At 41.5% G+C, this 17,328-nt stretch overlaps 1 protein-coding gene and 1 long non-coding RNA gene across 20 annotated transcripts in view; one reads left to right on the top strand and one right to left on the bottom strand.

Annotated features, from left to right (window-relative positions):
• Nucleotides 1-11,823, top strand: part of Tmtc4 (transmembrane and tetratricopeptide repeat containing 4) — a 64,315-nt gene extending 52,492 nt beyond the window's left edge. For 11 of the 18 annotated variants that reach the window (XM_030248003.1, XM_030248004.1, XM_030248009.1 and 8 more), the window contains 4 exons: nucleotides 3,128-3,242; nucleotides 4,718-4,830; nucleotides 9,492-9,561; nucleotides 10,651-11,815. In XM_030248003.1, the coding sequence (XP_030103863.1) occupies nucleotides 3,128-3,242; nucleotides 4,718-4,830; nucleotides 9,492-9,561; nucleotides 10,651-10,799 (447 nt within the window). In that variant the 3' untranslated portion in view covers nucleotides 10,800-11,815. Of the gene's footprint in view, nucleotides 1-3,127; nucleotides 3,243-4,717; nucleotides 4,831-9,491; nucleotides 9,562-10,650 lie in introns of all 18 variants that reach the window. The other 7 variants (NR_153663.1, NM_028651.3, NM_001360598.1 and 4 more) reach the window with 1 other exon arrangement.
• The window catches only part of 4930594M22Rik (RIKEN cDNA 4930594M22 gene), a 16,413-nt gene continuing 436 nt past the window's right edge, over nucleotides 1,352-17,328 (bottom strand). Inside the window, exons 2-3 of one of the 2 annotated variants that reach the window (NR_155286.1) lie at nucleotides 7,117-7,172; nucleotides 1,352-4,664 (exon numbers count right to left, since the gene is read on the bottom strand). This is a non-coding gene — a long non-coding RNA (RIKEN cDNA 4930594M22 gene). The remainder of the gene's footprint in view (nucleotides 4,665-7,116; nucleotides 7,173-17,328) is intronic. The other variant, NR_155287.1, reaches the window with a different exon arrangement.

Here is a 17,328-nt window from a genome sequence, read left to right as displayed (position 1 = left end):
AAGTGTGCCCACCTGCAGCTTCAATTAAAGCTCAATTCTACAGTCATCACTCCCTCACTACTCACTGCCTCTCACTGCTGTTGCTTGGGATTTGGAAAACAGAATCTATGCTAAATGAACCCCGTAGGAGTAGCTTCCAAAGCAAAGAACGCAGAACATAAAATATAAGCATGGATGGTGAGCTCCAGTCTTGGGCTGCATGATGCTTTCTTTGACTGTGATGGAGAAATGATGGAGGCAGTGGTGTTGTTTACCCGTTGTGCTACCCAGACGTAGCGTTACCACAGGGCCTGTTGGGTACTGTTGTTGCTCTCTGTTGTAGTTTAATTACCCAGGTTTTGCCCTTGATAACTTAAAAGCATCAAGGCTTAATCTCTGCACCTCAACTGGCCCACTTTTATACCCATAAGTAAAAGGAACTTAATAGCTTCAAGGTATCTGTTTTAGAAGTTGCATTTTTATATTGGGAGATTAAAATTTGCTTTGATTTATGGACTCTGGTAAGAAGAGGATATAATGTTCTTCTTATTCCTCTATATTATAATTCCTCTATAATGACAGAGGAAATGGGAAGAGTTGGATTATTAGGGATGTGGTGCTGGCCCTTGAGGGTGGCAGTATCAGTGACCTGGAGGAGTGCTGGGGACTGTTGGCTGTGGTGACAGTGACCTGGAGGAGTGCTGGGGACTGTTGGCTGTGAAGAAGCTGGTCATTATTCAGTCATGATGGGCTTTAGAAAAGAAAAAGCTGGCTAAGTATTTTAAATAGGGAAGGCTTAGCACAAGGAATTGGTCAGACAGTTGTGGAAATAGCAAAAATGTAAATATAGGTTTGGGGGAAGCATGTGGATGGATAGAGAACTAACAACAGACTAGGCTACCTTTTAGAGGAAGATGACTGCTTCTAGCCTCAGGACAGTAGAAAATGGGCTGGAGCCATTTTGAGACGCCAGTAGGAGAATGAGAGGTGCGGGAGAAGCATGGTCCTCTGCCCTGTCCTTCTGAGGCTGGGAGAAAGAGTCAGAGGGTAAAGGACCCATGATGGACTGGTAGGTTAATAACACCTCTACTCCCTGCTGAGTATTAAATTACCATCACTGTGGTTCTCTGCTTCCTTAAAGTGTGTGTAAAGGAAGAGTAGCCATGGAGACAAAATGAAAACTTATCTGGTTCACCTTCAACAAAACAACAGTCAGAGTAATAGTGGGAACAAGTAGGAAACATCTGGAGGACTTGTGTTGTATAATGAATATACAGTGTCATCACTGACTCCATCCAAGTGACTGTGACCTGGAATACACGCTGGAGTGAACTGACTTAGACATCCAATGCAGGGACCAAGTTTAATGTTTGGTATATTTAAACAGCTGTATTTATTTGAATTTTTACACCATTTCCTAATGCTTTCCTAAAGGGTAAAACATTGCAACCTGACAGTCTTAAGCCTCGTGAGAAATTTGAGAAATTCTCTTTAACAAAAAAGATGTTTGTAAATGTTTTCATAATTCATCTGACCTCATGTCACCTACTTGTTGTGTGGGACATAGAACAAGTCAAAATGTTTCTGTTGTCCAGTGGAAAATGTGCTTAATAAGCAGTAGGAAATTATAAGCTAAAGCTGCCATAGATTCCTGTCATGGGGACTCCATGCAGAGTTAAGGGATGGAGTATATTCAGATGAAATGTACCTTTGACCTGAGTTTAAGAGGGTCGGATCACCTGCTAAAGAATCCATCAGAAGGCAGAAAAATTAAAGCAATTTCTGTACAAGCATGAGGACCTGAGTTCAGATGCCCAGAACTCCATGTGGATACCAGGTGGACATGATGACCATTGAGTTGGGGTTCCCAGAGAAAGCTAGCTAGTGGGAGTAGCCATTTTAGTGAGTTCTGGGGTTGATTGAGAGACCACGCCTCAGTGAAGAAAGTGAAAAGGCCATGGAAGATGATTCCTAGCATCCTTGGACCACCACATGCAGGTGCTCACATGTGCACATATACCCATATACATGCAAAAAAACATACACACAAGCACACGAACATACCACACACACACACACACATAAATGGAAAAAGAAAAGAATCCATCACTTTGTCCCTCTGACTTCTGATGACTGTGCAGATTAGAGCTATCTCTATCTGTTTTATATTGTTACGGATGTTAAATGAAATCTGTCCAGAGAAAGCAAAGATGATGTTCTTCTTTCACACAAGCCAAGCTGATCCAGACTGCTGAGGGATCTTATGTGACTATATGGGTCTCCAAAAAAGTTTGCAAAAATATATCTGAATGGCTCATATTTGTATTTTGAGTTTAGATATTCATAAGAGGTTTCTAAAACATTCTTCGCAAGCAAATAGGCATATGGAATGCATGTGTGCTCTGGCTTCCCTCCCACCCCAATCACTTCTGTGTGGGTAGCTGAGCCTATGTGTGTGCATATGGAGGCCAAAGATCAACCTTAGGTACCTTCCTCTGTGGCTGTCCTTATGTTTTGAGGCAGGGTCTCACCATTTCAGACCTTGCCATTTCAACTAGGCTCACTGGCCAGTGAGCCTCCTGGGGTGCACCTGTCTCTGTGTTCTCCCCACCCCCAGTTCTGGGCTTGCATGTGTATGCCAACAGGCTTGGCTTTATGCAGGTGCTGGGGATGTGCAACAGCTACCCGCTGAGCCATTTCCCAAGCCTACTACACCTTTCTGATTATATCAGATACTCATTTACTGGTCCAAATAACACTTAATCAAAGATAAACTATAGGGCCTTTCTGGAACAGAATCATCAGTGTTTCTCAGTAGCTTGAAGTGTGACGTCATATTTGTGGTCAATACATAAAAGGTAATAATGTTCCTTAACTCAAGACCCAGGTCACCTAACACTACCTCTAGATGTTTAGCAGAGCAAGTCACTCATTTCCCTCTTGTCTTGGTTCCTTCTGTAAAGCTCGGATTGTGATGGCATCTACTCATTGAGGTTGTGCTTTTAAGTACACAGGTTGATAGGAAGTAAGGTAGTAGTTATTGTTTGTTCTGAGGGATTTTGTGTGTCTTTGTGATAATGTCATAGAAAGGGAACAAGGAATAAGAGTTGGAATATTGACTCTAGGGGGGGCGGGTCTTTATTTTCAGTATGCAGATCTAAATCGCCACGTGGATGCATTGAACGCTTGGAGAAATGCCACCGTACTGAAGCCGGAGCACAGCCTGGCGTGGAACAACATGATCATACTTCTGGATAACACAGGTACAGAGGAGAAGGAGATGATGAGAAGGTGTTCCACCATCCATCATTCTGTGGGCTAACCAAGGCATGCAGACCAGTGACATTCCCACAGGCTAGTCAGGGCGTGCTGCTGACCAGTGTTAGTCCTAGAGTTTAAAAGATAAATAAGCTGGGTGTGGTGGTATGCAGCTTTGGTCCCAGCATTTGGCAGGGAGAGGCAGGCAAATCTCTGTGTCTGAGGCCCTTAGGATGACACAGAGAGACTCCAGGAAAAGAAAGAAGGGAGTGGGGAAGGAAGGGAGGGAGGAAGAATGAAAATAAATCTGGGTTAATTGATGTTAACAAAAATAACCTTTTCTAGAGAGTGGGGAGATGGCTCAATCGGTAAAATGCTCACAGTGCAGGCATGAGGCCACAAGTCACACCCTCCTCACCCACATAAAAGCCCAGGCACGGTGGTAGATACCATACAACCCCAACACTGGGAAATAGAGACAGGATCCCCTCACTAGCCAGCTGGATTAACCTAATTAATGAGCTCCAAGGTCAGTGAGAACCCTGTCCCTGACTTAAAAAAATAAATTGGATAACAATTTAAGAAGACATCTGATACTGACTTCTAGCCGCAAGAGCACATCCAGTACCCCAGCACACATAATGATGCTAATGTCTTTCTAGAAAACGAAATTTCCTCTAACATACCTGAACATAATGTGATGAAAACCATAATGTAATGAAAATTAGTGTTGAGGAGTGGGTGTGATCAGGTCTCATTTATTCTGAGGCCTATCATTGAGCCACACTACCTACCCTTCAGCATGCTGGAAACAGCTAGGTACACATAGGATCTGCTTTCAGGTCTTTTCTGAGAGGAATGGATTCTTAGTTAAAATACAATGCTGATGGTTAGATCTGATTTCTCAGCCCATAGTAGACCAGGTTCAACTGGTTTGGGGTGGGGTGGTGGGCTCTGTTACCCTTGTTGTGCTATCTTACGATACTGGAGATCAGTCCCAGGGCCTTGGATGTGGTAGGCGAGTTTTCTACCAAGTAGCCCTCTGCTGCCTTCTTTATAAAAACCCAACCATCCCTTTAAAAACCTTGGTGGTACTTTGATAGAATTGAAAACTAGTAAACCATCTAAACTGTGTAGACAGGAGGTAGATGGCTTGTTTTCCAAAACATACAGAACATGTACTTGGCTGTAAGAATATTCAGAAGTTAGTGTTGCTTTGCTGTGCTTTATGTCCCACTTTGGATATAACTGGTATCTGGGAGAGGATTTAAACATGGTCTAAAATGTCTGTTAGTAGTGTACTGAGTTGCCATCCCATGTCTCTTCCACCCACTAGGTTGTGGGTGTGTCTCATGTCTTCTCATGTTCTCCTTGGGTCTTCTCAAGTAGTATTTTCAATACTGTGTATCATGCATTCAAGTTTTGCTCTAGAGAGAAGAAGACACAAGCACAGTATTGATTAGTTCATTTCTTCTCCCAGGTAACTTAGCCCAGGCTGAAGCTGTTGGAAGAGAGGCCCTGCAATTAATACCTAATGATCACTCCCTTATGTTCTCATTGGCAAACGTGCTGGGGAAATCCCAGAAATACAAGGTGGGTAAGCAACAGGCTTTGATGTCCTGCAGTCAGTCGAGCAGCTACAGGAGCCACGGTGTTTATGCCCAGTTCAATGAAGGGTTCGGCCAGAGCAGGAGCACCAGGGGAGCTCTTGGTCAGATTCCTCTCCTGGTTACCTAACAGCTAGACCCAGTGTCCCTCGTCATGAGAAACCAGCTTGTTCCTTGTGCTGAGGAGTGAGAAGCCCAGGAAAAGTAACTAGAATGAGCTGCCAGTGCTGGGTTCCTGTGCTACATGGCTGGTGTCAAGATGACTTAGCACAGTGCCACCCTCCCAGGGCACGCTCCTCCTTTGCATGCAGAGTCTGACCTTGCACTTACAGTAGGGCAGGAGTACTAGGTTTGTCTGTGGGTTCTATCTTTTGCATTTTATAAACCTCAGTTTCTCCTCTGAATCACATGTCATCATCAAGGCCCTAGAGGCTTTTGACCAGTGAAAATCATAAGATCTTAACTCTGGCACTAAGATGTAGCTCAGTGATAGAAGGCTCGCCTAGAATGTATGTCACACATATACATGCAAACACACATGCACACTTCTTCCACTGAGGTTTTCAGAAGTAGTAAGTTGTCTGGGCCTCACTCCCTATAGGTTCATGGGGCCGGTCACCCAACACTCTATTCTCTATATTCTCATTAACGCAGATTCCTCCCCAGGAGAATCAGCCCGGAGCGGGGCAAATCAGAGGTATTTATTTTTAAATGACATCCTGGGCACTTCACACAGACATACTTTGGGAACACTTGGAGAAGCAGTCCCACAGCCTTTGGATGAAGAACTATTTCAGGATTGTGGTCTGATAGATGAGTTATTACTTAAAATATTATTTTTATTAATATTTTATATGAATATTTTATTCTGAATAACTTTATTTCAGAATTATAACAGCTATGTTTAATTTTGAACACTCTGAGGCCATGGATGCGATTCAAGGATAAACAGTAGCAATTAATTATTATTCACCTTTAAAGAACCCTACTACTATATTAATCAATACCTCTCGTATCATTTCTTTATATTCATTAGACATCATTATTGGTTTAACTTTCTATAAACTATTTTATGCATTTCTATCATTTCTGAATATTGGTGAATTTAGGTTTTACTACACATTTTTAATTCTAGCTTTTGTCCTAAAAAAAAAAAAATGGCTTTTTGAGATGTTTCATTTTATTTTTTTTTATACCTCTACATGGGGGAAGGGTGGGTTAGCAAGAATGAATCAGGAGACTCAGTCCTCCATTGACCCGGCTACCTACAGCAAGTCTTCAAGATGCTGATTCTGTGATCATTGTATTGATTTTTCTATCATCCTGCAGTCTATAAAGTGCAATTTCTATTATGGGAATTGAGCCCAGGGTTCATTTGGCTTCCTGTTCACATTGTTCCCCCACCACCACCCCATAAGTAGAAAATACTCCATGTAACAGAATGGTACAATAGGTTGCCCATCTGTACACATTTTCATCCTAATGGGCAAGGCCAGAGTGCTGAGCCTATGATAAGGAAACAAGATGAAATCTGAAATAAGGAGCTCATTTTGAGCTCTTAGGCAGCTAGCAGCAGGGGGCATGATGGGACTTTTCCAGCCAGGGGTTCAGCCAGCCTAGTCCAGCCATGGAGCCAGCATCTCATACTTTATTATTTTTTTAAGTTAAGGGTTTAGAATGTAAACATTTGTATAGCTTTTCTGTCACAATAGGAGGAGGATATCTTTTGTTCTTTAACCTGCAGGGTGCCCTGTCCAGCCTGTTGACTGCATGTTGACAGAGCCCTGGGCAGATCAGTGGGGAGATGGGGAAATGGTGGAAATAGAGTCTCACAGGATTGGTAGGCTTCTCTTCTAGTCCAGGGATTGGGAGTGGTGTGTGGGTGTGGGTGTCTGTCTGTCTGTCTGTCTGTCTGTCTGTCTGGGGCGAGAGGCTGATGTAAGGTATCTTCCTCAGTCACTGGCTATCTTACTTTTTGAGTCTGAGCTGGATCTGGAGCTGAGTGATTCAGCCAATTTGACTGTCAGGAGAAATCCAGTGATGCTCCTGCCTCTGCCTCTCCAGCGCGACACCATTTTTTGCGTGGGTGCTGGGATACAGATTCAGGGCCTCATGCTTGCAGTCGTGAAATGACCAAATGAATTTCTCATCAATATCAGCATGCAGGCTTCAGCAGCCTGCTAGTAGCTTCAGTGTACAGAAAATGTGTCTACTATATTGAGTGTCTCTAGTGCTCAGTTAAGAGCCCTAGAACCTAACCGCAGTCACTCACCGGTCCATCATTCAGTTTGTCCTTGTATAAAGTGAAGATAGCAGTCTGCCTGGCTCCTGGCAATATGATAGGAGAACATGCATGAGGGTGGAATTTGCATCTACTGAATGGTAAATACATGCATACAAAATGATGTTAGCTTAATTATCATTAAATGAACCTCTGTTGATCACTTTTAAACCCATTAAAATTAATATTGCTTTCCAGTTCAGGGCTAATGTGGGAGAGCCAAGGTGATGTTCCCAGCCGTCCCTTTCTGCATTGCTCATTCACTGCGTTGGGGTTTAAGGGCATGTCCTAGTGAGAGAGTAGTTTCCCAAACTCTGGTCATGTGTGCCACACTGTTAAGAACTCCTTTGTTTCTCATATAGGTTCTGCCCGATTTATTTGCTTTGCTTTGCTTGTTTGTTTATTTGTTTATTCATTTATATGTTATTTAAGAGACTGAGTTTTGCTATATTTTATTATATAACACAGGTTGGCACTCTTCCATCCTCTTGCCTCAGCCTCCCAAGTCCCTGGGAGCATAGTACATCCAGTTGATGCTTCTCTTTACGTAAATGTTCATTAAATTTCTTTTTATTTTATGACTGTGCACCACATGTGTGCATTGCCAAGGGAGGCCAGAAAAAGACATCATATCCCTTGAGGCTGGAGTAACACATGGTTGTTTGAAGCCATGTGAATGTTGGGAAACCAATCTGGGTTCTTTGGAAAAGCAACTAGTATGTTCGAATGCTGATCTCCAGCCCTTTGAGTATATTTTGAACACAAATAAATGTGTTTTAAAAGGTCATTATCAGAAAAATAGGGTAGCTAAGAAGTGAAAGTTTTACTGAGTCTCAGCTACTTAACTATCCCAGGCATAGGATCTGAGCCTTTAAAGGGAGATTGGCCCATGGTAGAGGGTATGAGCCGCAAACCACCAGTTGCACAGACTTTGACCTGAGTGAATCGAAAGGAAGGTATCTTCTTGTGCTTGGTTTCAACTGCACATTAGACTGTCTCCCTTCCCTTCCCCGAGTCATGGCCCTTAGGACATCCCATCTGAGGGCACAGGCTTAGTCTTAATGACCGGCTGCTGCTGTGACATTTTGTCTTTCAGGTCCTCTCAACCCAGATCTCCACTTGTTCTAAAGACTTGCAGGACCATTTCCGGCTCTAAACCTTTGTTAATTGCCATTATTGTTCTTCAGAAGAGAGTGTATTACTTTTCCTTTGTGTTGATAAACAAAATCTCCAAACTTTGGTTTAGGTTGGTTGTTCTGAATCTTATCTAAAATGTTGGACAAACCTGAGGATCTCTAAAGGCTGCTGGAGCTGGGATGTAAAACTGGCTCATCAATGACATCCTGTATATCAGATTGATGGCTTTATTCAAACCCTTTTAAATAATACTTCTGCACGACCAGGTTTTCTCTGAGCTATGTGGGTTCAGAGTTATCCACCTAGACACCCAGCCTATTTCCCAGGACACCCATGGGCTATCCCATGGCAAAGAAACTGCTGTTCTTGCACTTTAGAAAATGCAGAGGTAGAGCGGCAGAAAGCCCACTCAGAGAAGCCAAAATTATCCCCAGTCTAGCATCATGGGTTGTTTAAGCTCAGCATTTGGTGCCAGTTGCAGTGAGCTTGGCTCTACGTGTGGGAGACATGCATTGTGGCCTAGGCTTATGTTAGTAAAGAGGTTGGACATCTATCTGTGGGCATCATGGTAGAAAGTGACATCTAGGCTCAGTCTGGTAGAAAACCACATCACCCTGCTTCATGGTGACCTCACTGCAACTAAGGACAACTTAGAGGAAATGCAAATCTGTACAAAAATCATCCCATACTCCCCAAGGGTCACAAGGGTCTCACAGTCATGCACAGTATTGGACAGCTTCCATCCTAAGTGGCCATTTCTTCCTCATTCTCTTTGCTAATTGCTGTTGTATGTGGGATCCAGCCTCATCTGGGATGCAAGGGTGTTCTGGATTTCTGAGGAGACTGAACGGCTCATACCCCTACCTGAGAGTCTGCAGTAAGGCCTTCACTTCAGGTTGGGCATGCTGCCCTCGTTGGTGTCCTTGACAGCTTGGTGCTTTCCTTGTCTGTGCCCTTCCCTCAGTGCACACTGAATCAAGTCATCTGATTTAGGTTGTGAAATCCCAGCTACTTGTGAGGTAGAGCTTACAGGCTTTGCCATCCCCTCTCTCTGGCCACCACTGTGTTCTGCCACCCCCTGCCACCTTCCATGTTAGCTTCTTTAGCCTCTTCTGAGCAGGGCTGTTTCTGGAAAGGATTTGGTGATACAAAACAATGATGCTAGAAAGTAAGATGATTGGTTTTGCTTCGTGCATAATACCTTCTTCTGCATGTATTTTGTTTCATAGGAGTCTGAAGCTTTATTCCTCAAGGCAATTAAAGCAAATCCAAATGTTGCAAGTTACCATGGTAATTTGGGTAAGAAAATTTTCCATTTGAATTGTATTGAAATTTTGATATTATATACACAAGCACAAACAGACACACACACACATATATATGTATATATTACATATATATACATATACATACATCATTCATATACATGAATATAATATATTGGTATATATTATATGAATATATATATATATTATATAATCTTTTGCAGAAGTAACGTTTAAAAGGTAACCTATACTGACCCTGTCTCAAATGATTTTTTTTTTAAATGGGCTGGTGATACAGCTCAGTGTAGAGTGCTTACCCAGCATACGCATTCATGTTCCTGTACCTCATGAAAAACATTCCCTATATACAAATCAGGCTTAGGATGCTGAAGGCTTGCTTTATTGTAACTATCATCTTACAGCCTCATTTTTAGGTTAGAGCCCCTAGTTCTGCCTAGAAACACAGCTGTTATTTCACCAAAAGATTTATGGACATCTTCATTTAAAATAAATGGTTGTGGTTATAGAAACAGCTCAGCAGTTAAAAACACTGGATGTTCTTGCAGAGGACCCAGATTTGGTTCCTAGCATCTACATGGAGGCACACAACCATCTGTAACTTTAGTTCCAGAGGATCTGACATCTCCTAGTCTCCATGCACACCAGGCACTGCATGCAGGTGGTATACATATGTACAGGAAGGCAAAATAGTCATAAAATAAAAATAAATAAATCTTTAAAAAAAATAAGTTGTGGGCCTTTCTAAAAAAGGGGATAAAATAATAAAGGACCGGACTTTGGCATAGCCCAAGCTCAGTACACTGCTGACTGGCTAGAAGTTTCACAGCAGCACTGAACAGTCTTGTGCCCTTTCTTGTAATAACATTTCTGGAAGCACGTGAATCCCATCTAACAATAAGAAGAAACTCATGAGTAATAGGCAGGGCCCGGGGTACATTCCCCAGGGTGTGCAATTACAATAAATAAAGCTTTCAGTACAAACAATATTTTTTTAAACAGTGATTTCTGTAAAGGCTCTGCAATGGTTCTTTGTGCGTGTGTTTGGGAATCCTGCAAGTTAGTCAGAAGCACTTCCAACTAAATTCATCTCCTGCTATTTCAGCTGTGCTTTATCATCGCTGGGGACATCTTGACTCTGCCAAGAAACACTATGAGATCTCCTTGCAGCTTGACCCTGTGGCAGTAGGCACCAAGGAGAATTACAGTCTTCTGAGAAGAAAGCTAGAACAAACGCAGAAGAAAGATGTCTGATCTTCCCCCTAATGTTTTGAGTTTGTGAGTGTGTGCATGAAGCCTCTGTTCAGATTGTGTGTTTAGTCATTTAAAAGTCTCAGACATTTATTTTATTCTATTGTTATTTTTTTCCTATGAAAACAAACACATGCAAAAAGATTATAGCACCAGCAATACACTCTTGAATGCTTGATAGGATTTTTGCATTGAAATTGTATTTTTTCACACAACTCAAATGTAATTCTAAAATCTCAAAAAAAAAGAAACCTTTTTTTAAAAACTAAACAGAAAAAAATATTATTTTGAGTGAATTTTGATTGTGTTAAACTGCATTTGGGATGTGATGGAGTGACTTAGACATGCCTCCTACAATTTACATAGCCATCTACCGTTATCTGTATATTAGCTTGTTTATTTAATGACAAGAAAGAGTAAATCAGGTTTGGGTTTTTTTTTAAGTCTCTTTGCAACAGTGTAACTTGAAGTTTGTAAGAAAATTATTTATTCACATTTTTGTGTTGAACAGGATAAATAATTGAAGAAGGGAAAATTTTAATGTCTATATATTTATCTATATATTTTTTTCATAGGAAGTTATGGACTCCCATGCTTTTTTGATATGTATATGTATTCTCCAATGTGTGTGATGTTAGTATGCAGGATAATATTCCACTGTTAATAGAGTACCCCTGACGTACTTTAGGCAACCTAACATCCTGGTCTCTGTTCTGTCCACTGTTCAGAGGGCTACCTGTGTGTATATGCTGTGTTTTCATGTTTTAGTTGTAAAGTGGGTTTCCATCTCACATGATAAAATCACAGACATTACTCTATCCAGAAAATGCAAAAAGGTTCTCTTTCAAAAGAAGTCATAGCTCTGGATTGTGTGCTGTTCTTATAAACTGGGTTTGTTTTTCCTTTTCACATTAGATCTCAACAATTTGTTTACTTAGTTTGTTCTTTATATACTGTTGACCTAATAATTTATGCCATCGCTGTCATTTCTTATGCAGTAAAATTATCACACAAACTGTCATGAAAACTGTCTTGGTTTCTTTTTAGTTGGATGTTTTTGTCCCCCTCTCGCCCCTAGAGTCTGTTCTTTTCTAGTATACGAGTAAAACTGGTTTGCAGTTTCAGGGCCCACTGTCCATTCCTTTCCCACTGCTGAGACAAGACACCCGAGTAACAGGATAAAGGTGGAGGGGCTTATTTTAGCGTGGATTCAGGGTACAGGCTGTTGCAGCAGGGAAGGCATGGTGGCAGGAGTCTGAGCAGCCACTGTATGGACTGTGTCCATAGTCAGGACACAGAGCAATGCTTGCCGCTGCCCTGCATCCATTCTCCTTCCATTCTCTGCAGGTCCCCTGCATGTGGGTTGCTGCCACTCACATCTATGCCGGCTCTTACCACCTCTCTCATACCTCTGAAAATACCCTTCATGATGCATAGGTGGGCCTAAAGTCAGTCAAGTTTAAAACAAAAATCATCATAGGCCTATTTTATAGGATTCTATTATGAAGTTAATTGATGTTCAAATAATGAGATCAATGACAGATCCGTATTGATAGATTTGATTCTGTGTACTAAATTTTTGAGTAAAACTTTCACTTTTAATTAAAAGCAAGTGGAAGAAGTGTGCAGACAGGAACCAGGCCTGGTGGTGTATATATAAGCCCATCTACTTGGGAGGATCACCAATTCAAGGCCTGCTTAGGTTATAGAATGAATTCAAGACCACATTGGGCAGCTAAGTGAGACCTTGTCTCAAAAGTTAGTCAGGGTTTTCTAGAGAAAAAGAACAGGAGGGGGTTGGAGAAGGAGGAGGAGGAGAAGGAAGAAGAGGAAGTGGGAGGAGGAGGCAGGGAGAGAGAGAATAAAAAGGTTATTGGATTGATTTACACTGCACTTTCTAGGTTGTCCAACAAGGACTATCTTTACAATAGCTGGTTCTCAGTAATCCCAATCTAACTCTGAAGGCCAGGAGAATTCCCCCAGATAGCCACTGGTCTAAAGCTCACATCATAAAGCTAAAGAAACTGAAAGGAAAGCAGCATCAGTGGCAGCCACATGGTAGATGGACTCAACAGCCAGGTGCAAAGGCAAGCAAGTAGGAAAAAAAAAATGTTAACTTTTGCAGTTCCTTGCACCTGGGCTGTGGCAGGACCATGAGGCCCATGTTTAAGATGGGTCTTCTCTCAGCTGTGTTGCTCTAAGTTTTCTACTTGGTCACTCAGATTTGTTTGCGCTTTCATGCATGCTTAAGTTCTTTTAGGTTTCATCCCATTAGGCCCAGCCACACATCCCTGCATAGGGCTTTCTGGTTTTGAGTCTCATATTACCTAGTGTGTTCATTGCATATGGTTTCAAATTACTGACTTGAAGGTATATATAGAAGATTAAGCACAGCATCAAAACTTTGGACATCTGTGCCTATATTCTTGATCAACCTGCTTGGACCCAGATAGACACATCTTGATACTCCTGCTGTAACATCCTAGGTAATTTGTTTACATTATTCTCCCCATTTTTCAAGTTTAAAGTGGGTCATAAGACTTTTTTTTATAAGATGAGAACCTCAGTGGATACTGAAATAAATTACCAATGTTAGAGTGGGTTTTTTAAAAAGTAGCTGTGACAAAGGAGAGCTAACATTAGTAAATATGTCTGTTCCCTCGTTCATTCAGTAAAAAGTAAGTGCCTGCTGTATTAGTCACGTCTGTATTGCTGTGATAAGAACACGATGGCCATGGCAACTTACAGAAGAAAGCTTATTTGGATTTATGGTCCCAGGTGGAGTCTATTTTGGCAACGCAGACATTTGGTGGCATAGCAGAAGCTGAGGGCCCACATCTCCAATGGCAAGCACAAAGCAGAGAAAGCCACTGGGCATGGTGAAAGCCTTGAAACCTTAGCCTTCAGGCAGTAATATACCTCCTTGATCAAGTTAAAACTTCTTAAATTTACCCAATATTCAAACATTTGTGCCTATGGATAACATTGAAACTGCCATACCTACTATGTGTTAGAGTAACTAATTTCCCATTTTGTGGCTTCCAGATTGAGAGTTGTATCTGTGTAGACTGTGGCTATACCTCAGTGGTAGAGTGGGTAACCTAACATGCACTTGGTCCTAGGATTGAGCCCCAACACCATAAGAACTAACATTTAAAAAAAAATTGTAGCTGTGTTCACTGTACATTTCTTTTGGGCAGTATGCCTCTAGAGTATAGTAAGACACAAATATATGTGCCAGTCTAGAGATTTTAGTTATTTATTGCATCTAATTATCGCATTCAGGTTAATTTTTAACGTCATTGGAGACCCACAAAGGCTGTAGTCTCTCTGCTTTCACGGAGGCTTTCTGGGGTGGACAACTCAGACACCTGTCAGAAAATTGGACTCAGCATGCCTCTCAAGATCACAGGATTAGCAAGTGGCCAGAGCAAGCGGATGAGTCTTCTTGATGGATTAATCAGAGCTACTCATAATAAATGTTGAAAGAATGTTGATTAGAAAATCATCCTTTGTTTGGGTTTTTGTCCCAAATGAATTAATTGATTCAGGCAAAGAGCAGCAGTGAATAAAACCATTAGCTGGGAGGCAAGTCCAGAAAGCTGAGCTCACTGCTGACTGGGATCAATATGTGACTCCCACTGTGAGACCATGTGAGTTACATAAACACCTAGAAGAATTCTAAAATAAATAGTTCCACCTGAATCTAAGCAAAAATTGCACGAGTCCTGAGTTTAAATTAAATACTACAGATGATGTTGAATTTGTTATGATATAATGTAAGGACTTTAGATTTTTAAGGAAGATATACAATGCTGGATGTGGAGATACACAGCAGGAGAATGGTGAGCTTGAGGTCATACTGGACTACATAGCAAGTTCCAAGTCAACCTAAGCTACTTAGTGATATTTAGTAAAGGGAGTGAGGAAGGGGAATAGGTCTCATGGTGGCAGGCATGGGGATATCCCAACATCTCTAAGCCTGGTCCAATTCAAGGCCGACCTAGATTTCCTTGGGAGCTTAGCCAGGTCTGTGGGTCTACCCAGCCTGGTTCTTGCCTTCCTGTTCCATCACCCCTACCTGGTGGGGATGAGAAAACAAAGTTTGTCAATGGAGAGAAATGTTTGTCAGGGCTACCTTTGGAAATGTAATTTGCCATACACATCTGCAATAGTGTTTATCCACTTCTGGACTACCCTTTGGTCAGAATCATAACAAAGGCTATGCTAAATACCCTGCCTAGCAAGTGTCATGCCATTGGAGCATTCCCTCACTGTTACACTTGCACCAACTGACTGACATCAGGAAACATGCCATTCCTTTCCCCAACTTGGTCCCATACACAGCACTAAACTTCAAATGATATCACAGACTTCCACTTTTATATATTCTGGTTACCTCCAACTTTAAAATTCTAAATTTCCAACCCGTTTGTGGTAACTTGTGATTGCAGCTCTACAAAGGTAACTCAGTAGCAAACTCTCAGTAACACCACTGTGAGATTAGCCAATCATATCAGAGTGTGAGACTTCTCTCTCAACAATGGGATGAGACTCAGTCATCACCTACGCCTGAAATAATGAATGGGAGCCATCTTGGCCCTAGTGTGCTTAGTAGCTTAGTTTGGTTCTTGGTGCACCCATTTTACAAAAAGAATTGCCTCGTTGAGATACTTGGACTTTGTTAAGGTGAGGGGTTTTGTTTGTTTGTTTTGCTTGTTTTTATGAGATGCTAAGATGATTCTTTGCGTCTACCAAGCTTTCATTAGTAAAATGGGAAATAAAACTTTTCACAGAAGTATGAGGAAGTTTAAGTAATACATAGACATAAGAGCAAAACACATTTTAAAAAATTCTAAAAACATTCTGATAAAGTATGTATGGAGGGCTGGAGAAATGGCTCAGCAGTTAAAAGCTTCCACTGCTCTTCCAGAGGTTCTGAGTTCAATTCCCAGTGACCACATGGTGGCTCACAACCATCTATAATGGGATCTGATACCCTCTCGTGATGCATCTTTAGATAGTGACAGTATACTCATATACACTAGTTAGATAGATAGATAGATAGATAGATAGATAGATAGATAGATAGATAGATAGATAAAAGTAGTTGCATGGTAGAATTTACTTTTCAGCAAACAAGGTGATAAGGTTGGAAGAACTTTGGAACAAGACCATGAATCTCAGGGTCAGCTTTCTTGCTTGTGTGGTGGTTTGAATGAAAATGACCCCCATAGACACAGAGTGGCATTATTGGAGGTGGCCCTTGTTGGAGGATGTGTGTCACAGGGGCTGGGCTTTCAGTATCTCTCTCTCTTCCTGCTGTCTGATTATCTGGATGTACAACTCTCGGCTACCTAACATCATGTCTGCTTTCATGCTGCCATGCTTCTCACCATAACAATAATGGACTAAACTCTAAAATATAAGCCAGCTCCAGTTAGATGGTTCCCTTTATAAGAGTTGCTGTGGTCATGGTGTCTCTTCACAGCGATAGAAACCCTAACTAAGATATCATAAGTCATTTTTAAAGGTTCAGTGACTATCAAAGACAGATGAATCTGATTTTACCATATTTACCTGGAACCTGGGATTAGTTGCTTATTTACTTTGTGCCCCAGTTGCTTCCAGTAAATACAATGGGACCACTACTGGTTTTATTGATTTCTCCACTGTAAAATGAGATTGTGGTAAAGGAGTAACTTCAAGCATACTTAGACCCTTAACCTTCTTCTTCAACGATTTAGTTTTGTAAATTAGCTTGCCGCATTATGAGTGGCTCTGAGACTTTCGTAGTACTGCTTTGTTCTTCTCTCCATGCCTCCTTCCCTCATCCCTGCCCATCTTTGATGTCATGTGTAATCCTATTACTCCCTGTTTCTCCCCTTCCCAGGCCCTCCTTTAAGACCCCATTTTCCTTCTCATGGTCCTCTTTCTATAAAATTGGTGGTTTATAAATGTGATGATTGTTCAGGGTTCTTGTAGACTTGGACATCTATTTAAAATACAACCACTTCAGCATCATTTGATGCTACGTGAAAACCAAGAATATAACACGATTTCAAGTACTCCACATACACAAAGTCAAAGGGATGGGAAATGATGAAAGGAAAAGCAGTAGTCATATAGTTAATTTGGGTCTCGATGAGGAGACAATGGGTCTCTAGTCTCACCATCTCTGTGACGTTGCTTTCACATCCCGATAGGGACATATAGAACTCTCCAGCATCACGCCTGCCTGCATTCTGCCATAGGAACATCCTTCCATGATAAAGATCTCTAGAGAAAAAATTGCCCTCAGCTTTTGGTTCTCATACATCTTATGTCCTAAGGGTAGGATGTAGGGGAAAGCTAGTTCTTCCATTAGCTCCTAAACAAGTTTTATTTTAAAAAGAGTTGGTAAGTAGGCAGAATTGCTACAGTTACCTGTATCCCGTAGGGATATGTACGAGCAGATGCGATGCCTTAATTGTCCTGTGGAGCCTTCCTCAGATCTGAGTTTAGCATCACCTCAGTGTCTATGTGAAGGGGT

The sequence above is a fragment of the Mus musculus genome, chromosome 14 (assembly GCF_000001635.26).
Source record: "Mus musculus strain C57BL/6J chromosome 14, GRCm38.p6 C57BL/6J".
NCBI classification, from domain to species: domain Eukaryota; kingdom Metazoa; phylum Chordata; class Mammalia; order Rodentia; family Muridae; genus Mus; species Mus musculus.
This window is presented reverse-complemented; position numbering and strand designations above follow the sequence as displayed.